The sequence below is a fragment of the Ostrea edulis genome, chromosome 3, assembly GCF_947568905.1.
Source record: "Ostrea edulis chromosome 3, xbOstEdul1.1, whole genome shotgun sequence".
In the NCBI taxonomy this organism is placed as follows: Eukaryota; Metazoa; Mollusca; class Bivalvia; order Ostreida; family Ostreidae; genus Ostrea; species Ostrea edulis.
Window position 1 is genome coordinate 36,515,128 of NC_079166.1, and position 25,781 is coordinate 36,540,908.

At 33.7% G+C, this 25,781-nt stretch overlaps 1 protein-coding gene across 4 annotated transcripts; it reads left to right on the top strand.

The window, feature by feature from the left end:
• LOC125676987 (GTPase IMAP family member 9-like) lies at positions 1-25,576 on the top strand. Of its 4 annotated transcripts, XM_056160575.1 has the most exons (7): positions 1-459; positions 583-1,208; positions 1,332-1,959; positions 13,777-13,837; positions 15,116-15,213; positions 15,375-15,410; positions 23,449-25,576. In XM_056160575.1, the coding sequence occupies exons 5-7, from the start codon at positions 15,144-15,146 to the stop codon at positions 24,336-24,338; spliced, it is 996 nt and encodes a 331-aa protein (XP_056016550.1). In that variant the 5' UTR covers positions 1-459; positions 583-1,208; positions 1,332-1,959; positions 13,777-13,837; positions 15,116-15,143; the 3' UTR covers positions 24,339-25,576. The 4 variants fall into 4 exon arrangements, with proteins under 4 accessions (XP_056016550.1, XP_056016551.1, XP_048770850.1 ...); XM_056160576.1 differs by lacking the exon at positions 13,777-13,837 and having other exon boundaries at positions 1,727-1,959; XM_048914893.2 differs by lacking the exons at positions 1-459; positions 583-1,208; positions 1,332-1,959 and adding an exon at positions 10,701-12,846.
• Positions 25,577-25,781: the final 205 nt, after the last annotated feature.

Consider the following 25,781-nt stretch of genomic DNA (forward strand, 5'->3'; position numbering starts at 1 on the left):
ATGCATAATCATCCGTGTACTTAACAATATCGCTATCATGGTTATATGTATAAAGATATATAATTATAGATAGTCGGTACACGGACTAAATAGTCACTAATACTTTTTTATAATTTACTCATGTTAACTAATCATTCTATCTATTCCGTTTTTAAAAGTCACATTTACGGAATAAATGCTATCTTAAAGTCCGCGGATCGAATAACATGATTTTTTGAATTTCAAGGTGATTGAAAGAAAGTGTGAATTCACACGATGTGGAAAACTTTAAGCATCATTACCCTAGCAACAAATAACAATCATTTGATCAATCGATTAAAAACGTTCCAGTTTTGAAAACTGAGCCTGCAATTCTACGAAAAAAAAATGAAACTAGTGCAGTATATATACCGCAGAACGTATTCGTCATTGATTCTTTCCCGAACCCTTCCTTACGTCCATCAGACCACTACATACCCTGTAAGTATAGTTTATCTGTTCTAATTCATCTGGTTATTCTACATATCAGTAAATATATAATTAATAACATTCAGTAATGTCCTCTTTATCAATTCTTATGATTTTATTTTTTTTTTATTTCAGCATTTATAAATAATTAAATCTGAGTTGATTTAAGTGTCTTTTGCATCTATTTATTGTAGTTGTTTTTAATTTAATACAAATAAAATCAAAACGGATTATATTTTACTCAAAGATGCTTTTGATTTTTGATTTTTTTTTTTTTTTTGGTAAAGAATATTTTGCAGAACATGCATAATCATCCGTGTACTTAACAATATCGCTATCATGGTTATATGTATAAAGATATATAATTATAGATAGTCGGTACACGGACTAAATAGTCACTAATACTTTTTTATAATTTACTCATGTTAACTAATCATTCTATCTATTCCGTTTTTAAAAGTCACATTTACGGAATAAATGCTATCTTAAAGTCCGCGGATCGAATAACATGATTTTTTGAATTTCAAGGTGATTGAAAGAAAGTGTGAATTCACACGATGTGGAAAACTTTAAGCATCATTACCCTAGCAACAAATAACAATCATTTGATCAATCGATTAAAAACGTTCCAGTTTTGAAAACTGAGCCTGCAATTCTACGAAAAAAAAATGAAACTAGTGCAGTATATATACCGCAGAACGTATTCGTCATTGATTCTTTCCCGAACCCTTCCTTACGTCCATCAGACCACTACATACCCTGTAAGTATAGTTTATCTGTTCTAATTCATCTGGTTATTCTACATATCAGTAAATATATAATTAATAACATTCAGTAATGTCCTCTTTATCAATTCTTATGATTTTATTTTTTTTTTATTTCAGCATTTATAAATAATTAAATCTGAGTTGATTTAAGTGTCTTTTGCATCTATTTATTGTAGTTGTTTTTAATTTAATACAAATAAAATCAAAACGGATTATATTTTACTCAAAGATGCTTTTGATTTTTGATTTTTTTTTTTTTTTTTTGGTAAAGAATATTTTGCAGAACATGCATAATCATCCGTGTACTTAACAATATCGCTATCATGGTTATATGTATAAAGATATATAATTATAGATAGTCGGTACACGGACTAAATAGTCACTAATACTTTTTTATAATTTACTCATGTTAACTAATCATTCTATCTATTCCGTTTTTAAAAGTCACATTTACGGAATAAATGCTATCTTAAAGTCCGCGGATCGAATAACATGATTTTTTGAATTTCAAGGTGATTGAAAGAAAGTGTGAATTCACACGATGTGGAAAACTTTAAGCATCATTACCCTAGCAACAAATAACAATCATTTGATCAATCGATTAAAAACGTTCCAGTTTTGAAAACTGAGCCTGCAATTCTACGAAAAAAAAATGAAACTAGTGCAGTATATATACCGCAGAACGTATTCGTCATTGATTCTTTCCCGAACCCTTCCTTACGTCCATCAGACCACTACATACCCTGTAAGTATAGTTTATCTGTTCTAATTCATCTGGTTATTCTACATATCAGTAAATATATAATTAATAACATTCAGTAATGTCCTCTTTATCAATTCTTATGATTTTATTTTTTTTTTTATTTCAGCATTTATAAATAATTAAATCTGAGTTGATTTAAGTGTCTTTTGCATCTATTTATTGTAGTTGTTTTTAATTTAATACAAATAAAATCAAAACGGATTATATTTTACTCAAAGATGCTTTTGATTTTTGATTTTTTTTTTTTTTTTGGTAAAGAATATTTTGCAAAAAAATTGCTGTCCTTTAAAAAAGGACTGTAATACATGGACCATAGGCATGAGTTCTAACAGAAACTAAATATTCTAGGTTAAAATAAAAATGTGTTTTAAAACAGATTTTTTTAAATCTTCAAACATGCAAATATTTCCTCATAAGTCTTATTGTTGGAGCGTGTATTGATATATAGGCCTAATGGTTAATATTTGTAGCTTTGAATTTTAACATCAGCATTAAAGGGCCTATGCAATGCAGTCCAATTTTGCGGTCGATTAAACATCTATTCAAATCAAAAACTGAATTAAAAATTTGACGAAGATATAAATTGAATTGAAGGGGATATTAGCGAAAATCTCTAAATCACACCTGAACGTATAGATTTTTGATATGGTCTGATTCATGCGCCAAATTGCTGTGACGTTACAACGGGTACCGCGCCATTGTGGAAGAAGGAAAAAGAGTGTAGATCTGCAGTTGAAGTTCGCCTTATTTATACTATTTATTTGTTGTTTCAGTGTATCTATATGTTACAGTTATTTAAATTTAGTTATCGTGAACAGTTTTAAGTCGCAGTATTCGTGATCAGCATTGTAAATACCGTGACACTGATACTTCTCTCGGACATTGTCGAAGACTCGAATGCAAAGCCGGTAAGTTTGTTTATCATTACAATATTACATAGATTTTTTTTCTAATAAAAGGATCTTTTCATTTACTCAGTATAGATTATCCACTGTTCTTTCTGTATGTTAAGATTTTGTAAAATCTATTAACCATTAGAATTGTAACTTATTTTCAGTTTGGTATTGGCTGGACTTCATTTCACTAAGAACAGTCACAAAACAGGGACATTTCCATTACAAGATAGCAAAGCAAGAGAAGAGTGAAGTTGTTCAGTAATCCGGACCTTAAATCCAAATTAAATAGGGAACACAATCTGGTCTAGATAATAACGTTCGAACGTACTACCCACATTCAATGAAATAAATCTGACAACAGAATATTGATGCTCACAAGTTTGAGTGTTGTTTTTGGTTTCAAAAATTCAATGCAACTTCATAAATGATGTCCATTTTAAGATATTAACAACAAAATAGGTGAATATATTGACAAAATGCCATGTAACTATGTACAAGTGAAAAAGTTAGACTACATGATATCAATAGTCTTTATTAAAACACTAGCACTAAAATCTGTTTTTCACAAACCATAAAGAACATTTTTATTTAAAATTCTTTTGACAATAGTTTATGAAACATTGTTGATTTCGATAAACATGTACATGCGCAAGCTAACTCGCCCCCTCTTGTGAGTACAGTCACGTGATACTCTGTAAGGTTTTAATCCATACATACAGGCTGCATCATCAAACTCTCTAATCGTATTCCGAGATATAAATGACCGAGTAGTTACGATTGCAAACTCCGGGTGCAATCAAAATATCGCTCTGTCTAATTTGTCACGTCAAAAAGAGAGAAAAAACGGGGTGTGTGTTTTTCTCGACTTGACGGAAACAGCCGAGTGATGTTCCGATTGGCTCCGGTGAAAATTTTTGAAAGCATTATTTCAAGTGTTTCATTATCCTGTTTATCAAGAACAGAACTAATAATATGTCAGAGAATAACGAAACAATGTCTAAAACATATTATAATTATGTTTATTTGCACATGTAATACGTTTTCAACTCTTGAAGCCATACACAGACACTTTACAGAAAATATGGATACCTTGTACATGTATGATGTTCTAAGTTGAACTAGTATCTAAGGCAACACATGTCATTAATTACCTTCTGATTTTATTATCATATAATTATTTTAGTAAAAGAAAATAGTAATACCAAGGCATAATAACCCCCCCCCCCCCACACACACACACACACAAATCTGAAATTGATATACCATTCTTTAATAAAACCTTGTTAAATGTGTGAAAACATATCTGTAAGGCTGTATAACGGTATCATGTTTTCAATATACTGGACATATTAAGAAATTGATAAGAATAAGTATGCCTACCACAATAAGCTGACTACTATCATGCAGAATAGAAGGCTTTAAATGATTCTTCTTTAATTATTTTATATTTTCTGATTGCTGATTAATATGAATTATAAAACATAATGTATACAATAAAATTTAAAACAAGTAAATACAAGTACTGATATAGAGAAAAAAGTTACCAATTAATTTTCAGACCAAATGTGATACTTGGCGGACCAAATTGTAAAGTCTAGTGATCAATTCAACAGGCAATTGAAAACTCTACTGTTTTATTGTATTTCGCTAAAACGCGTTTTAGAAATTACATGACATATTCCTTTGAAAGAAATTTAATGTGGGTATACCCTGATCAAGAATAGGTATTAATCGAACTTATCGCCGAAAATTGCTAGCGATGCAACTGACAAAAAGAAAACCAAGTAGGCGGCGTGATTTACCTTGTGAGTACTTTGTTGACAGGAAGAAACTTTTGATCATATGTATTTAAAACTTTGAGGACCTGTGTGACCTAAGTCAGAAAGTACAAGCTTACGTCTTCTCATTTTGACAAGCCAAATGTAAAAAAAGAACGGGGTACATAGTTGAATGAGGCTACCATTTTAGACTGGTAAGCACTGAACCACAAAAAAATTTCATTTGCTGTGTGCACATCAATGGCGAAAGATCACATGTTTTTGGAATATTTAAAAAAGCAAACACAATATACTTAAACTTGTTGCTAAAACATACCGGATACACAGACCTGTGTGCAACGATGTCGATACGCTATTCTCAATAATATCATGCTTGGAGTATGCTTCTTGTACGTCATGAACGTAAAGTTTTAGTGGGAACGTAGTAGAATCGTCACTAAAATGATTCGTTTAAGTTCCCGACTGACTGCACGTCTACTATGACCATATATATATCGTCACAATGGTTCCACGCTGCATGCGTGCACAATTGCGGCGTTTCTATCACGCTCTTGATACGACTGTACCCTGTTTATTGTTAGCCACAATCCCGGTATGCTTGATTTGAAAGTGTTCAAAATAAGCGTGATGAGAGCATATATAGAGCTTCCCGTTCATAAAAACCCGACGCCGATCACATTCCGCTGAAGAAGAAAATTCACCATGTTTCTCTCGCGACTTGCTACGCTTTTGGTCACATTTTGACCGTAGTAGAAGTGGTATATATCCCGAGGATCTCTACAGTCCAGTAGCTAAGTACTTCGTTATTAGCTTGAAAATACGGATGAATATTTAATTGCTGGGATAAAATTCAGAAATTCCTTTCAAAATTAAGGATGATATCTCCCTCATGCATAGCTCTGATCCTTTGATGAATTTGGTTCCAGTTTCTTTTTTTTTTTTTTTTTTTTTTTTTTTTTTTTTTTTGGCACTGTAGTTTTTCTTTAAGCTCTTACAAGTTTTTGTCATTTCAAATTTCCCAAATTTCGGCTTAGGCATCACTGAAGAGACATTATTTATCGAAATTGGTACCGTATAAGTTTTACACACACACACACACACACACACACACACGTCAAAAAATAAAATCCAATACTCAAACTTTTATCTATAGCGCTTTCGCCCTGTGGGCTCGTCAGTAGAATGCAATGTCATTTTTATGTATTTATGAAATTGAGTCTTAAGCATTAAAGAATATATAATATAACTACAGCATCAACCATGTTTTTGAAACAAAAGGATAAGGGACCGGTCATTTAACTTGGTTGGTTGGGGGGGGGGGGTTCGCGACATAATTTTTTCCTCACTCAGCGGGCGAGAATTTTTTTTATTATTAATTTACGCTTCGCGACAATTTTTCCAGTTTAATTTTGCATTACTTTTATCTGGAACTACTATTAGTGCAAAACCTTGCTTCAGGTAAAAAAAATTCTATATTTTCTGCATATGCAGTCGAGAACGCGTGAAATGATATTAAAATAATATATTGAAGGTAATTAATTGGTATTAACTGTACTCGGATAAAACAGACTCTGGAGCTCTGGAGTTAATTCCAGCAGAGTAATTGAGTCTACGTAGTATTGCAGCAAAAGAATACCAAACAAATCATGTTTGTAAACGTATCCTAAAAACAATACCTGGTAAAAACATCCCCTAAATATCTAAGCACATGTTTAACCCCCATCCACCCACCCACTCCCCGCCCAAAAATAATAATAAAAAATTACTGAAAATCTACATAACCTGAAAAAATATAAAACATCTTAAAATGAAGATCTTCTAAGCTTGTGAAACATTTATACAAGTTAATGATAATGATGTAAATTTCTTCTTTAAATTTTTAACCCCTTCAAAATACCAAGAAAACCAATCCCAAAACATTCATTTTACCTACCCCCCCCCTCCCCCCGACAGAAATACTACGGTTTTGTTGGACCTCCAATATTCAAAATTTGTCCTCCCAAGAAGAGGAATAGTCTTTAAACGGTACAAAAATTGGAGTTGTACCCCCCACCACCACCACCCTTTTCCCTGTGCAGCATCTGTCCATATCAAATATCTCAAGAGGTTATAGAATGAGGTTTTTTTTATCGCTAATGGCATTCTTTCTCTGCCACAAAGTATGTGCATTATTTATCTGCTTGTTTAGCTGCTTAGAAAGCAAGCTTTAGGGTTTGTCGAACTACGAGTGAATTGCACAGTTACGTACATCATATAAGAAAATTACGTACATCAACCAAAAATATTTTAATGAGTTACGTACTTCACGTGTGTTTTTACACAGGGGTTTAACTCCTCCATTCAGGAGAAACAGACGGATTTTACCATTCTAAACGATAAAGCGTAAAGAAATACACAAACTTGACTAATTAATATCACTGAATAGTTGATAGGATAAGACATAATCTGAATTGAAAAATTACACGTTTCTTCTTCGGCCATCTTGGGATGTACGTAACTGCAGTTACGTACATCAGTTTAATACCAGTGATTAAAGGAGACATTCTATGTAAAATGTACATGTTAAATAACATGAAGTAAAAATATTAACAGTTTAGTCTCGGCTTAAACAGTTTTATGAAATATTTTTCCTTGGCTTTGCGTTCATTTTCCTCTTTTACTTTGTAATATGGGAAAATATAAAAACTGCCTTCCCCGCACGAATCAAAATGTCCGCTACATGGTGTTTCTTATTGTAGGATCTCTGATCTGTTGTTTATGTACACGAACACGGTCAGGCAATTCGGTTCCTGTTTGACCTATATAGTTTTCTCTAAATGTAGGGCACGTCATACAATAAAGTAGATTTTTAGATTTACACGTCATAGTTGAGTATTGATTTTATTTTTTGACTTTATTCTACCCCGATACAAAGAAAAAAGAATTTATTGAACTATATAAAGCACGAAATAATCACAACTAGGTACTGAAAATTTTCGCCCCAGCCCGGGGTCGAACCTATATATATATACATATATATCGATAATTGTGTAATGCAGCAAGGGCATTAGAAGGGTTCTGTGATTTGTCATGTTACGATACAAAATATTCTCATGTAAACACCCAAAATACTTCTAAAAGTGCCAAGAACAGCCTTACAACCGGTATGAAACACGTCAGAGAGCATTCGACACAATGACAGGTTGTATTGGCAAAGTAGATCGTTATAACTATAGAATTTGCAAATTTCCGACTTTAAACGAAACTTGAAACCTCTGCATCATCAACTTGTTTGTCAGTAGCCTGACTGGATTTAAAAACCCATCATAGGCAGAATAAGCTCTTGCGTATCGAATCAGTTGAAATGTATACAGGTCATCTGCAGGTGATGATGGAATATTGCTATACAGATATAAGAATTTCACGACGGAGAAGCTGAAAGCACCCCGTTTGTCATAACATTGAGTTGTTAATTTGCCGTTAATATATATTTTTTTAAATCAAATATCTAAGTATGAAGCAGAAGTGGAAGACTATGTGGTATGCTTTATTTCGAGTTAAAAGGGATATATTGAATCGACATATGAACGAAAATTATTATTGTTAATAGATAAACCGTCAACGATATATCTAAATGTCGACTCTGAGTTACCGTACCTAGACTGGATTCCTAAAGTTCACAAAAACCCTTACATTGCTGGATACAGTAAATGTTAGTAAGCCCTATCTATGCGCCTCTGAAAAATGTGAAAAGCTATTAAGAATAACCTGCAAAGATTTTGTGCCACAACATATGCCAGAAGTGCTGTAAATGAAATGTGGCTTCTTAAAAAATTCAAAGAAATTTTAGTAAATTTGAAATCACAAAACTGCTCTCAAATCAACGTCAAGACAAATGGTTTTTCAACACTTTAAACGACTATTCCTCTCAGTAAAGTAAAGACTAAACTTTTTGACAACATAGACAATTGCTTTTTCAACAAAAATCGAAAAGCAAATATTTATGTCTAGTGATCAGTCATTCAAAAAGTTATATAGTGTTTATGTGCAAAATACTTATATATATCGTCTGTAGTGCTATTGAGACTAAATGAAACTAAATGGATATTTAGAATGAGCGAGTAGTTGTTTACTAAATTCTAAACTTGATGATCCCAGGGGTAGGTGTTTTGGTATCAGAGGTTGGCCAAAATGGTCAGTTAATAAATGTGTGAACAATAGAAATTTTAACCTCTTCTTCATAACATATTTGGGACAAGGGAACATACATTGTAAATTTCAGGAATCCTGCACCCCCGTTGCCTTAGGGGCTGGGGAAAAACTGCCAAAAATTGACAAATTTTCAATAGTCCTCTTCCCTACACCTACATATCTTTAATAAAACCTAAATACATATATAGTGACATAGAACAAGAAAGCCTTTGCCAAAATTATAACTTTGAGGATCCTCGATGTAGAGGTTCTGACTCTAAGGTGGGACCAAGCTTTTTTGGTATTACAACGTTTATTTACATGTGAATATATACACTATTATACATATATTATTATGAAAGGTGAAGATAACAAATATTGATTGATCTCATAACTCCTATAAGCAATGTAAAATAGATAGATGGGCAAACACAGACCCCTGGACACAAAATATATGATGACAAAACATGAATATACATGATCATAATGACAATCATAACCATATGGCAATCATATCTAGATCATTGATGTCATATGTAAAACTTATACGGTACCAATTTTGATGCACCAGATGCGCATTTCGACAAATAATGTCTCTTCAGTGATGCTCAATTGATGTCATATCTAATTTCCCAATATTAAATAATCATCTTGGCCTATGCATATATCTTGTGTCTTATTCAGAGAGAGAGAGAGAGAGAGAGAGAGAGAGAGAGAGAACTAAACATCATTGGTGGAGCCAAACTTGGTACATATATAAATAGCATATTTGTGCAACAAAACGTATAAATTATATCTGATTTAATGTTATTGATACTAAATCAAAACTAAATGCATCTTTGGAGGGAGTAGGTATTCCTTTACCAAATTTGTAAATTTCATGATCGTACGGGATAAGGATTTGGTTTCAGGATGGTGCCAAAATTATAATGATTTGAAGGACTTCTTTAAGTTTGCTGATACAGTTTAAAATCTAAATGCATTTTTTATGAATAACAGAAAAGGATGTACAAAAAATGGTGAATTTCGGAACCCCCGGGTTTTGACTTTAGGATGGATCCAAATTAGTCATATCATTTATTGTTAATAAATATTTTATGTAAAGCCTTTCATCAGTGTATATACTTTTGAGAGCATTGAAGTTTTAAGAACACATGATGTTTTATACTGTTGATGAATAATAGAATTTGGCATAGATATTCAGAACGGATTCTTTTTCTATATTTCATAGCCCTTGGAACTAGCAATACTTTTAAATAATCAGGTGATCAATAAGGCCTGTGGGCCTCTTGTATTCTTTTAGGTAGAATTTATTCAAAAGCCTCTACATGAGAAGAAAAAAATGGGGTGGCCTTAAACTCGACATTAAGATATACATGTATCAACGACGTTTTATTCATTAACAATAATCATTTTCATTCATTTGCCGATTCGATATATTCCAGTAAACTCGAAATACAAGACAACACAGAGTCTTCCACATCTGCTCCGTACCTAAACGTTTTATTAAACATAGACGTTAACGGCAAACTAACAACTCAACTTAATGACAAACGGGATGACGTCAACTTCCCATATTTATGTAGCGATATCCCATTCTCACCTGTACATGGTGTTTGTCTTTCAACTGTTTCGATATGCAAGAAGTTGTTCTTAGTATGATCCGTTTTGAAATTGAGGCAGGCTACCGACTTAACAATGACTATTTATTATTAATGCATTTGAATATGTTAAATATTTACCGAAGGAGCAATCACTACCTATGTATGAAAGGTGAACATAACGAACAGTAATCAATCTCATAACTCCTATAAGCAATACAAAATAGATAGTTGGGCAAACACGGACCCCTGGACACACCAGAGGTGGGATCAGGTGCTGAGGAGGAGTAAGCATCCCCGGTCGATCAGTCACACCCGCCGTGAGCCCTATGTCTTGATCAAAAGTAATCCGGAGTCAAAATCATAGTGCCAAAAACGATAATGTAAAACAATTGACCGCAGCACCCATTCAGTGACCATTGCATAAAATCTATTATTGTGTATGCAGAATCGTCACTGCATGAGTAATGTGATTTGTCATACAAAATAATACCATGTACACACCCAAAATAGCTTTAAAATTTTTAGTAGCTTCTTCCCTTTGTATAGGACAGATTTTAAAGACTGTGCAATTTACGTGCATATATATCTAACATATCCGCGCACAAGCTACTAGTGTCACTGATTAGATACTGTCTGACATGTCTCACACCGATTATAAGACTGTTCTTTACATAATGATTTTGAATAGGGATTATTTTGTTCATCTGATCAAAATATAGGACTCATGACGGGTGTGATCAGGGGTGCAGGAATCCTGAAATTTATGATCTCCTTGTTCTAAATATGTTTCATATTAAATTTAAAAAAAATGGAATGATAGTTATAAAGAAGAGGTTAAAAATGTCTATTGTTCACACATCTAATAACTGACCATTTTGGCCCCACTTTGATACCAAAACCACTACACCTGAGATCATCAAATTTACAATTTTGGTAAAGGACTACCTGCTCGTTCTAAATATCTATTTACTTTCAATTTAATATCAATACCACTAAAGAAGATGTTACTTAAGCGTTTTACACATAAACACTATATACAAGTTTGGACCCGCCCTGGGTCAGAACCCCTACCCAGTGGATCATGAAATTTACAATTTTGGTAGAGACCTTCCTGCTCTACATCACTATGCATTTAGTTTTTCTTATATGTGTGTAGTTCTTGAGAAGAAGATTTTTGAGAATTGGTCAATTTCGGGCAATGTTTGCCCCGCCCCTAAGTCCTCAAATTTACAATTTATGTCCCCCTTGTCAGAATGATGCTTCACACTAAATTTGAAAAGAATTGGATTGGTAGTTATTAAGAACAAGTTAAAAATGCTCAAATGTTAACGGACGACGGACAACAACCAATAGCAATAGGTCACCTGAGTGAGCTAAAAATCATGGCCTCCAGCGGTCGGTTGGGGCCACAATAGGAACTAAAGTTTTACATGCAAATATATACATGTATATGGAAAGTCTTCACATAAGGGCCAAGGTGAGTCAGGTTAGCGATGTGGCCCATGAGCTCTTGTTTGAAGATTTTATCCGTAGATTTAAAACATGTTAGTAAATACCGTTTTCAATTTTCATAAATATCTTTTTCTAAAAGATTAGAACGTTTATATCTGAATCTGTTAGGCATGTTTTATTAGATATTCATATCATGCACCAAAACACAGCGAAATTTGAAGTCAAGAATCTCTTAATTGCAAACAAAACACATTTTTTATTATTCCGGAAAAAAACACCAAAAAATAAAATAAAATAATTGAGAGCTTGTATCACTCTTTCGATGGTGAAATCATACTTCATAAGAGGTGTATTAATGATCCATTACTTAAAATTTTAGTGTAATTAGCTACGTTAAGTTCGTCTCCCAGGAACCGTAACATTCACACCTGATGCCGAGTATTTAGCGATGGAATAGAATCAATGATGAATAAATGCATACTTAGGCACAGCAGAAAAAAATGTACCAAACTTGTGAATTTTGCAACCCTAATGGTTTGATTATAAGGCTGGTCCAAAAGAGTCACATGGTGTTAATATAACAAATACATGTATTATATAATGTAAAGCCTTTCATCAGTATGGGTACTTTCGGGGCGGGGTTAAAATCACATCCTCTTCTATACTACTGCAGCATAAATCAGAATTTCGCCTAGATATGCAGAACAGCAAATATTTTTATAGATTTTATAGCCTCTGGAGTAGAGACACTTAACTAATACTTATGTGACCAATAAGGCAATAGTCAGGTGTTTCCACAGTCGTTTTTATTGCAACAAGTAACGATTATTTGATTATAGAGACGTTGTATTTCTGAAAATTGTAATTCTACGAAAAAGATACGAAACTACCTCAGTATATATACCGTAGACCGTGCTCGTTATCATTCCCCCGGTGTTTCCATTCCATCAAACGATTATTACATATCGTGTAAGTATTCTTTATATATATATATATGGGTATTCATAGAACCAGTAAGTATCATGGTCGTTTCTCAGAATTTTACCTTCTATCAATTTTCAAAATTTGATTTTATTTACTTCCAAATTTGCATCAATTATTCCATATCAGAATTATCCAAAGCAACATTAAATACACCTGAAGTTCGAAGGTAAGCCACCTTCCTCATCGATAATTAAAACAATATTTCATCTCTCATTGAATCATTCTACATCATCCAAGTGCTCCCCCTGCATCAATAATCATGTCCGTCACTTTTGCACGCCGCGAATCACGGCATATCTTTACAGTTATTTCTATCATATCATATAGTTTTTATTCATTTTAATATTGGTTTTAAATATATCATGCCATATGCATCACAGTATATGTGATCTGTTCAGACACTTGTATCCATAATGCATCAGTTGTATAATTCAATGAATGATAGGTGAAAGGAAAATAAAATAAAATTTTTAAAAATCTTTTTCAAGACTTCCGAATTGAATGGAATTCCAGCATTATACATTTAAATATGTAATTGGTCTCTGATTGATACAATGTATATGTATATTATGTAGTATGAAAAAGTCTTTGTTGTATGATATAAATATGCTCATATCAATGATATACTGATCTATCGACAGGGGATGCTTACTCCTCCTAGGCACCTGATCCCACCTCTGGTATATTCAGGGGTCCGTGTTAACCCAACTCTCTATTTTGTATTGCTTATAGGAGTTATGAGATTGATCACTATTCGTTATCTTCACCTTTCATACTATAAAGAAAAGCACATGTTCCCTTCTCATACTTACTACCCCCCTCAGTGATTGACTGATATGTAGATATCACAACACATCAAACCCGATATGGAATAGAATCTCAACTGTTGTTGAATTTACGTTTTTGGTGTTATAGGCTTTGGTGTACATTAGATGATTGTGCAGCTGCGACTGAAATACCAGACCCTGAATTGAAAGTAAGGCCAAACGTAGATAATTCCTGAATTCTTCACTCACTAAAGACAGAAATTATATAAGTTTATGTTTCCCCTTTTTGACAATTCCAAAAAGAATGAAGGTGCAATCAAATAAACATTTTTATTTTGGTACTCATGGTACTTAAAAAATAAAGTTATCCGATTCGATTACCTGTGTGCATATCCTAAGTGTCTGGGCCCATATAGATGAGAAATTCGCTAGCTTCAAATATTAAAAACAAATACATCACAAATACAATACTTTTATTGTCGAGCTTGGACTAACCCATAAAATCAAAGCGACAATACCATTGGTGTATACGCCACACTAATTATGCTAAAGAGTGTATACCCTAGTCCTAGGCACCTGATCCCACCTCTGATGTGTCCAGGGGTCCGTGTTTGCCCAACTATCTATTTTGTATTGCTTATAGGAGTTATGCGATTGATCACTGTTCGTAATCTTCAACTTCCATATATATGATCACAATTTATTTTCTCTAACAATCTCATAAGAAACATCTGAATCTCTCAAAATGTATTGACGACAACAAATACTGGTGTGTGGTTTATTGTGATTTATCTAAGGCCTTTGACAGGGTCTGGCATAAAGGCCTGGTGCATAAACTTAAAATCTATAGAATCAATGGGTCAATATTAGAATGGTTTGATCGTTACATGTATTTAAGTAACATAACAAAATGTTATAGACAGAAAATGGGATATATTCGTTATCTTCACCCTTCATATGTTAGAGCAGGATTACATAAAGGCTCAGTTCTTGGACCATTTTTTGTTTTTGCTGTATGTAAATGATGTTGCTGAAAATATGATATCAGTTTGCACATCATATGCAGACGATAACTCGTTACAACAATGTTCATATAATCAGATTTATTGAGCAAACACTTGGCCTAAAAATATTAGAGGAATCGTCAAAGAAATGCTTACTGAAATATAAGCCACTAAAATTCAAAACTGTTTTATTTCATCTACAACCTTACAATATTTTTTTTATTTTATGTTTTGATAATTGTCAATTAGAATATGTTTTACAACCTAAATATTTACAAATCCTGTTTTCTTCAAAACTAGGGTGATCTGAAAGGTGAGGATGAGGTTAATTTTTAATTGATATCAGAAATTGTTTCTGCATGAAAGAGTCAAATAAGAGACAAAACTGTTGATTAACTCTAAAGTTTTGTGGACTCTATATTTCTATTTTATTATTATTTCTAAATACCAAAGCAATTAAATTTTTTTTACGTTGCAATGTAGATAACAAGGATAACCGAGAATAGCCGAGATGCTGTACGTCACTCTTCTCGCTGTCGTTTTGTACCAGGTGTCATCATCCTACCAGGAAGCAGAAAATGGTAACAACAAAAAAATCCAAAAAAAACCCAAACGATATAGAGAGAAAAGAACAAGCGTTACAGTATCATTTCTTTTCTATTATTCAAACCATTGAAATATAAAGCAATTACTTCACTACTCTTGAGTTACAACTTAATTATTTCATTTGCTTTTAATTTAGGATGCAAAGATCAATATTACAGCAAAGGATCACAAGGTATGGTTGTAATGTAATTAGTTGCACCACTTGAAATACATTAATTTCAGAGATAAAGAAGCATTATATATATATATATATATATATATATATATATATATATATATATATATATATACATATATATATATATATATATATATATATACTGTATGTGTGTGTGTGTATGTATGTGTGGGTGGATGGATGGATGGATAAATAAATAGATAGATAGATAGATCGATAGATATAGAGAGAAATCAACCGAAGTACACAGCCTGAGAAAAGCATTGTCAACCAAGGCGTAGCATCGTAGGATGGTTTCTTGATCAGTCAAATTTTTCAATGTTACCCTCAGTTACATGCAGTATCTGTTTTATTATACTGAATGGTATATCAACAACAAAGCATAAAAACTTACATCTGTTGACATTTCATCAATCACTATCATTCGATGTTTTGTATATCAATGCAGCTATTCGCCTTTCTACAAAAGCTCAAACGACGTCTAATAATCGCGCATAAATTTGATGTATGTGATAATTTCGTTTATTATACTTCCATGTAAAATACTCGAATCTGATTGGTCGAGAAGCATTTGAAAAAACCATACTGTTACATTCTGAGAATTCGAACAGAAAGCATGAGCTCCAGGCGCGCGTTCTACAAAAGAACTTACGACAAACTTTACATACTGGAATTTTCAACTTTATTGTAAATCATTCAATCCAAATGCAAAGCATTTTTCAAAGAAAATATTGAAAATCAAGCTTCAGAAAAGTTTTAATTTATTCTTTTAAAGTAATAACTGTATAATATAATTTAGGACTTGCGACTTTGTCGTAAGTTGTTTTGTAAAACGGGCCCAGGGTGATAGTATCTAGTAACGGGTAACAACACTTGACAACGGGTAATATTATGAAAAATTATCACATGCGTCAAATTTATGTGCGTACGGTTCGCCGTAGATTGTTAGACGACGTCATTTGAGCGTTTGAAATGAACGCGAATACCCGCATCGATATATGATATATCACGTGACAGTGATTGATCAAATGTCAACAGACGTCAGTCTTTCTGCTTTGATGTTTATATAACATTCAGAATAATAAAACAAAAAATGCATGTAGTTGTGGGTAACAATGGTTTTCTCGGGGTGAAAATTTTCAATGTTACTCTCAACTATATACAGTATCTATATAATAACATCACAAGTTGTCAAGTAATATTATCCGTTGCTAGATACTATCAACCGCGAACGGGAGCTTTCTTTTTTGTCAGAGGGAATTATGCTTTTCAGCTTCTTTTTTTTTTTGTCAATCAGATTCGAGTATTTTACATGAAAGTATAAAATAGAAAATATCACAAAGCCGATAGGGTCTACTCAACTAGTTTCTTAAAATCTTCAAGAGTATATCATCTAGGGAGATAATGGAATATTGCTACATAAAATATGGGAAGGTGGCGATTGAAAAACTGAAGTGAACCCGTTTATCATAAACTTGAGTTCTTGGTTGTATATTGTTTAACTTCTGCTCGAGAATTTTTCACTTAAATATGGAGGTGTGAACATTGCATCTTACGACAAGCAAGGGGTATTGAGCACATATTCTAACCCCAATGCACACGATCACGAGTTGGTAATTTGCCATTAACATCTATATTCAATAAAATATAAAAGTATGAAGCAGATGATTTTGAGCTTAGTCTCTAATTAGCTTTTTTCTTCTTTTAAATTCATCCCAATATTTCTCAACTGAAAACTTAATGTATTCATAAAATTATCCTGATCATTTTTCTAAACAGTCCCTTTCTACAAAAGTATGACGCACATGTGCCAACATTGATTAAACTAAGTTATGCTGTCTTTATCAATATTGTAAATAAGAAACTAAATTTGGTGGACGCATAAGGAATTGTTATATATGCAATGAAGTACTATTGCACGCCTTGGAATGAAAATTAAATGTTATGACACACACACACGCACCCACATCCCCACCCCCCACCCACATATATATACATGTATTTGGTTCCCAGCAAAATTATCCGGATAAATGAGGCGTCCAGATAACTAAATCGCATGTCTTAGATCTTCATATAAGTAGCCAATATGCTTACTCTATTGATGAGTAGTGAATTAAAAAACACATTTTATCATTTGATTTAACCATTTGCTTTATTAGATAAATCATGATAATGTTTACATTCACATGCATTTCAAAGCACTAAAATTGAAATATACATGTACAGTGTATTTGCCTATGCTTACATTGTGATGTTTGGCACTATAAACAAATATACAAAGTTGTGTACCTCGTGCGCTAAAAATAAATCACTATATGTAACTGATTATTTAAGTAACTAACAATCATTTACACTTCACATTTCATCTCACTTTTACTTGTTAAAGAAGTCGGACATCTTCATTTATCAGGAATCACGGGTTTGGTAGCCTGTCAAATCAATCTTCATCAACTCTAACTGCTAGAGATTATGTTTCCTATTCTATAATTATCCAAGCCAATATCAGGGGGACAAATTCATCTGAGCTCGGTATTACAAACTACTGCCGCTTTGATTTAGCCACATGCACTTACTATTTTGACAGGAAACAGCATCGTAACAAGAACCAATCGTATACAGGGTTTTGTACGTTCTACATGCGTGGCAGTTTGTACGTTAAAAACTTCCTACATGTAAATGCACATTTATTTCACTTCAATCAAGGGTATAAAATCCAGAATGCAGTAATAATATACATGACTCTTGATTTGAATAAGCCGATACCAATGGACGAATGAATACATATGTGTAGCAGTCCAATAAAATATCTTATTACATGATGTTTAATTCATTAATAGGCTATTGAAGAAGACCTATAAAATTTATTTAGAAACGTCGACACGTAATACAGATACGATATGCAAAAATTTGAAATACAATTTCTCGATCGGCACGACCAGCAATTTAACTGCCATCATATACCACCTAATTTACATCTAAAGGGGGTATTGACAGGGTACGGGTAATCGATTCAATTAGTCTGGATTATGTTTTCTTTATAATTTACGCCTTGTTGGAATTGTCCGAGACAGGCCTTCCCCCAAAAATAATTACTGTTCAAATTAACGGTAGAATTTTCAATGCATTTTAACGTTTAGTAGTAATAGATGACCGTCCGGATCCGGAATGCGAATTTCCGGATTTTAAACGATTCAAAATAACGAGTAAAACTTCTGTTCACCAGAAAAATCGTCAAGAGATGAAGGGTCCGGATTACCGAGACTACACTCAAATATATATATATGATAAATGACGAATATTACCAGCTGATACAATGTTAACAATGTCATGAATACAAAACAATATCATCAAACGAGAACATCTATGTTTAGATGAGGCCAGAGAAATTAGAATTCTACTCGTCGGAAAAACTGGCGTTGGTAAGAGCACTACTGGTAATACCATCCTAGGAACCAGTGTATTTTCATCTTCAGCAGCAGCCTTATCAAAAACAGAGGAAATCCAGTATAGTGTCTCCGACAGATTTGATAGGAGAGTTGTTGTCATTGACACACCAGGAGTCTTTGATACGAGCAAAACAACTGAAGAGACTTTCGCTGAAATCGGAAAGTTTCGTCGCGTTATTAATTATGATTCCCCAGGCCTCCATGCATTATTATTGGTTCTCAAAATAGGTAGATTCACCGAGGAGGAGCGGAATAGTGTGGTCCTTTTGTTGGACTATTTCGGAGATCAAGTAAAGCGATGTTTGATTGTTGTGTTTACTGGAAAGTCAAAACTTGATGATGAAAATATATGTATAGAGGAATATATCAACACCATGGAGGAAACTTCTATCATAAAGAAACTTATCCATGATATAAATGGACGATTCATCGCTATAGGTTATAAAGGAAACCTTGCTGATCGTGAACAAGAAGTACAGTGCATTTTGAAAATGATCGAAAATATGAATGAAAACGACTTTTATGCCTGCTACAAAATTTAATCCAACAACTGAATTAAAGCAGTTATTCTTTTCACTGATAATAAATGATAAAATGGTTTCTTCCTTCATAATACTCCATAACGATTTTGCTGTTTCAGTATGATATGGTTTTCCGGAGCATACAGACTGGATGTTTTGTTTAACAAAGTTTCTGTGTGTTTGTCAGCTTCCATGATGCTATAAAACTTATCATCCAATTGAGTTTGAAACGTGGAGTCTGAATTTGCATTCATTTTGAAAAAAATAATTTATATGGCAGGGGTACGATTACATGTTATTATGCGCTGTCTGAATTATTTTAGCTCTCCAGATTCTAATAACAAGAAAAAGGTTTTGGAATGTCGGTATCATTATAAATCTTAATATTGATTCAAAGTTTCTCATATACCCTTAGATGTTTTTACTCTTCCTATTTGAGCAGAAGCTTCTAAATATGAGTAACCACACCTTAACTTCTCAAAACCCTTAGAAACATAAATACACTGCCGGATCCAAAATATATCCTACCAAGTCCTCCCTAACATATCAACTGCTGTCAACGAGGAGAAACTTTTTGTGTCGCAATATATGACAAAACTTAGTAGGTTTTAAACAATTCTGAAAACTATTAGAAAATCTTAAATCAAAAAACTTTTCTCAAATCAACAACATCAAAACATATGACTTTTCAACACTTTGCCCAAGAATTTATCTCAATAATTTAAAGACTAATCCTTTTGACCTCATGGAAATTGGCTTCTTCAATAAAAATGGAAAACAAAAATATTCATATCTAGAAATTAATCATTCAAAAATTACTTTGTTAAACACCACTCTGATTCTAAGTATTACGACGCTGGTATTAAAAAGGTGTTGTACACTGAGTGACCAAAAGTATTGCAACAAACATGGCTGACGTCATCACAATTTTACTCGCTTCAAATTTTATTTTTATTGCTGACGCGTAACAAAGTAAGCTTGGGTCGTGGTGTGAGGTATGCGAATTAACTAGGGTACGAATTATATGGGAAACTGTAATTCAAAGTAGCAGACGATTTCCGGTAAGGTAGCAGGGAACAGTTTCGCACTATAGGCCCGGTCAACTTTTTGAAAAAATGGAAATACCCCATATTTGAAGTGATATTACATGTGTAAAAATGTATACAATAATTTTAGGATGCATGTCAAATGTAGCTGAGTGCTTAGTAAAAATGTTGATACACAACATATAGGTGTCACCATGATTCCTAGCATATAGATGGGTGCAAGTGCGAAACTAAGACACGTGGTCAGTTGCTGAAGAAATTCCGGTGAAAACATGCAGGGTCTAGCAAAAGCTCTGTAGCTGTGAGGGAAGGTGGATGCCCCCATATGAGAGGTAGATTTTTGAGAAGGGCAGATAGGGTTCTTGATTGTGTACAGTGTCTAAATCCCCATGTTTGGTACTGTGATGGTGTGGGGGTGGTACGGATTAACCCAAATAAAGGAAAATCAAAGCAAAAAAGGGGAACCTGCTCAGAGCATGTTTGTGCACCAGCACCAGTATTTATAGATTACATGTAATTTAGGGTCATAATTTATTAACTACACTAATATGAAATACAAGTATTGACATAAAAGGGAAATATGATTTTTCATTAGTCTGTCATAATCTGACTTTGGTGTATACCCCCTATCCACATGTTTCAAAACCACAGAAACTGTCCCCTGCCACCTAAGGTATCGCATGAAAACAATGTCGAAGAATAAGAGAGAATTGCCAAAGGACCTAAAGGAAAGGATTGTAATTCTAAATTCAAAGGGATTTAATGACAACAAAATTAGTGAATCATTGGGAATCCATCGAAGCACTGTTGGACGAGTTTTGAGATTCCGTCAAACAGAAAGTGTTAAAAACAATCCCCGGAGTGGAAGGCCCCGAGTGATAGATGAGAGGGGTGATCGGAAACTTTATCGGATTCTGAAAATTAACAGAAGACAATTTCTTCAAGACATTACATCAACTTTTAATAGGAATGAAGGTACAAATGTGTCCAGGAGAACTGTTCGTCGTAAGTTACACCAGGAAGGATACAGGAGGGCAAAATTCAGAAAACGCTTACAATCGCTAAAGTCAACAAACAACGCCGAATTTTGTGGTGCCGAGGAAAAGACATTGGAAACCCAATCTAATTAAAATTAGATCCTTTGATCCGCTCACGTATACGTGAGCGGATCAAAGGATCTAATTTTAATTAGATTGTTGGAAACCTGAAAAGTGGTAGAAAGTTATATTCTCAGACGAAACACAGGTAGTCATTGGACAAAATAACTCTGTAAGTTTGTGGAGAAAATCGTCCGAGAAGTGGATACCTTACCGTCTGAACTAACGCAAAACGCCCGTGAGAGAAAGTTGTATGTTTTGGGGGTGTATTACCTATTATGGTATTGGTGTTCGTGTACCTGTTGATAGAAATCTAAACTCAGCAAAATATATTGAATTGCTGGATAATCACTTATGGTCCGTTGTTAGCAAAGTTATTGGAAATCAGCAATTTATTTTCCAAGACGATAATGCCACCCCCACTCCTCTAGACAGACCAATATTTGGAAACAAGAAAACGGTATTCCAAAATTCAACTGGCCTGCACAGTCCCCGGACATTGAAAATGTTTGGCGTTGTATCAAAATGAAACTGTCCCGTGAGTTTGATATTAAAAACCGAGGTGACCTAATGGCTGCAGTGACAAGAATTTGGAATGGCCTCTCTTAAACATATATCCGTAGCTTCCATGCTTCAATATCCTCAAGACTACGACAAGTTATTATTCAGAAAGACTTTGCAACAAAATACTAGAAAAAAATGGTAAATAAATAATGTTTATTTCATTGAAAGTTGGTTTTTTCCATGCAGCTGTTATTTACATTGTGATGACGTCAGCCATGTTTGTTGCAATACTTTTGGCCACTCAGTGTAGTTCCTCATTGACAATATCTTCGCAGTCTTTGGGGATCAGATCTTCCAACAGTCTATTGAAATTGCAAATGGCACGAATTGTGCTCCTTCGTTAGCTGAACTATTTTCATACTTTTACGAGGCAGAATTTATTCAAACACTTCTACGTGAGAAGAAAAAAATTCTAGCTGAGGTCTTCAAGTCGACATTTAGATAAATCTACAACGTTTGATCTACCAACAATAATTCTTTTTATTCATAAGTTGAATCGATATATCCCAGTGAACTCAAAATCAAAAACATCACAGAGTCTTCCACATTTAATTCATACTGAGATATTTTATTGACCATAGATGTTAACAGCTGACTAACAACTTAACTTTATGACAAACGAGATGACTTCAGCGCCTCCATCGTCAACTTCTCACATTTATTTAGCAACGTTCCATTATCGCCTGCACGTGGAGGTTTTCTCTTTCAATTGATCTGATAGGCAAACGTGCTTGTTCGGCGTATCATCAGTTTTTAAATCGAGGCAGGCTACTGACTACTCGTTGATGTTACAGGGTTGTCAATAGTATCGTTTAAAGTAAGGTTTTCACAAATTATATGGTCGTTATAACAATGTAATTTACCAATGGAACCTGTCATTGGGTCCAGTGCTGTCTGGTGTGTTTGATACCAATTGTTAGGCCATTTTTTACACTGTGTTTGACTACGGCTTCCTCCGTTTAATTACCTGATCAAAATGTAGGACTCACGGCAGGTGTTACTGACCGACATGGAATGTTTATTCCTAGGCACCTGCTCCCACCTCTGGTATATCAAGGGGTCCGTTTTCGCCCTACTTTTGTATTCTATATAGGAGTTATGAGATTGATCACTATTCGTGATCTTCACCTTTTCTGTACATAGATGTATGTTTACAAAATTTATCGTTCCTTAATATTACATTCCTCATTCAGTATTTCATGTTACATGTACTTCACAATATTTCTTGATATACAATAGAATAAAATGATTTTCGTTGGGATTGTCCTTGAACATTTTGAAATATTTCTGGAAAACAATATCTGGATGTATTTGTGTTAGCGGTCTTTTTTTTTTTTTTTTTTTTTTTTTTTTAACAGATATACACCGCGAGGTGCGCATGTTACTTATTGGAAAAACGGGCGTCGGCAAAAGTACAACTGGAAACACGATATTGGGATTCCCTGCCTTCGATAGCAAAGTCTCTGCCACATCAGTTACTTCTAGGACGCAATACAATGAAACTGAGAGATTCGAGAAGAAGTTGGTTGTTATTGATACGCCAGGTCTGTTTGATACAAATCGAACAAATGAGGAACTTCTCGTGGAAATGACAAAGTGGTATGCCCTAACATCTCCTGGATTGCATGCCATTATCCTGGTACTTCAAGTCGGGCGATTTACAGAAGAGGAACAGAAAACTGTAGACTTTTTCATGACAGCATTCGGAGAAGAATTAAAAAACTATTTAATCATAGTGTTCACTCATAAAGACAGATTAGAAGCTGATGGTTTGACTATTGACGATTTCGTCCACACAATGGATGACGAATCAAACCTAAAATCTCTAATTAATGAAACCAAAGGGAGATACACTGCCATCGGATACAAAGGACGACAAAGCGAGCGTGAAAATGAAGTACGCCATATTCTTTCCATGATCGATAAAATGGGAGAGAGCAACGGTTGGTCATATTACTCCAACAATATTTCTAAAAGAGTTGAAGACATTATGAACGAAAATGAGAGAAAGAATATGAAGGAACAAAACGACAAAGGGAAAACGTACACAGAGGAAGAAGTCGCCATGCTTCTTAAGGCAGCCAGATCCAACACAAGAGTTCATATTATCAACAATAATCAACAAGAGGATGGACTGTTTACAAACCTTATGTCTACTGTAGGTGCTGGGCTTCTGGCCGCGGCTTCAGGTGTTGGAGGTGTGATATATTCAACCGTATCTTACGTTGGTGGCTGGTTTGGATTTTGACCATATTACACAAATTTCCCTGTACTAATATTTCACCGTAATTTATTGTACTAGGAAAGCATTTCTTCCCAATATTATCTTTTGTTGTCAGCATATTTAACCAAGGCCATAACTTATGTACTATTCAATATACTTGCTGAACTGAACGATGAAAGGCAATTATATAACTGATAATTAAAGGTCAAGGTCATATATGTTTCAATTCAATTGAACATATATTTAGCTCTAAAACTTCATAGTTATTTCGGATTTCAAACATTTCGGTTGAGCATCACTGAAAAGACATTGTTTGTCGAAATGCGCATCTGGTGCATCAAAATTGGTACCGTATAAGTTTTACATTTTAGAGAAACCTAATATTTCTTCTGAGACATATACATGTACATGTATCTTGTTGCACTTTTCTTTTCTTAAGCCAAATTGAAGTGATCAAACATTCAGTGACTGAAAATGAAGTTTTTTTTGTAAATTTACCCCTGAATTCAATGAAAGCCAACATTCAAGAAGAGATTAGAACGAGATTAGAACGTAAATGATTCTATGAAAATAATCTAATTATATCAGAAAGCTAATGTTTCAGAATTCATATTGTTTAACGTATTTGATTTCATGCCATTTATCAGAAAGCATGCATATTTTGTAGTTGTATTGAAGGGTGCGGATGTAAAAATAATGTTAAACATAAGGTTAACAAGTCAGGTTTATGACAGTTATTCAATGATAATATTAATTTACCATTAACACAACCCAACAATAAAAAAGTCTTTAAATAAATGATGATATACTGCATAACCATTCAGTTCCTAACTTGACCTTCTGACTTCAGGTTTGGGTGTTGGGAATGATACCAATATAGTGTCACAATATAAACCTCTGATATGTTAATTCTACATAAATATTTTTTAATTAGTTCATACGCTTATTCTCACGATCTTGCATACGTTTGGGATATTTATCTTTTACAGTTTATATGTACATGAAGGTGTTTTTCTACTAGTAGTCTACCAGATCTACGTAATCATTTAGTATACTAGTGTTGTACTTCGCGTTTAAGGATTTAGTATTGAAAATAATGTCAACATCTTTGTTAGAGGAAGAGTACATACTCTTAACTTGTCTTGTTAAACCCTCCTACAATTTTCAAGTGAGAATCTTCTTATTTCACAAAGTATTTCTATGGGTATTTAAGATGTACATGTGGTGAGGATTTTGCTTTTATTAAATTGTTGAGAAAATTACAGGTTGTTGAACTTATGTCTGAGGAAGTGTTACTATAGAGAGTGCATGAGTTGTCCATCTAACCCTTCCAACATTTTTCAAGTGAGGATCTTATTTTACAAAATGTTGGCATGCGTATTAAAAATGTGCATCTGTCAAGGATTTTGATTTTCCTCAATTTTGAGAAAATTACAGGTTGTTGAACTTAATCCGTTTTGAAGAAAT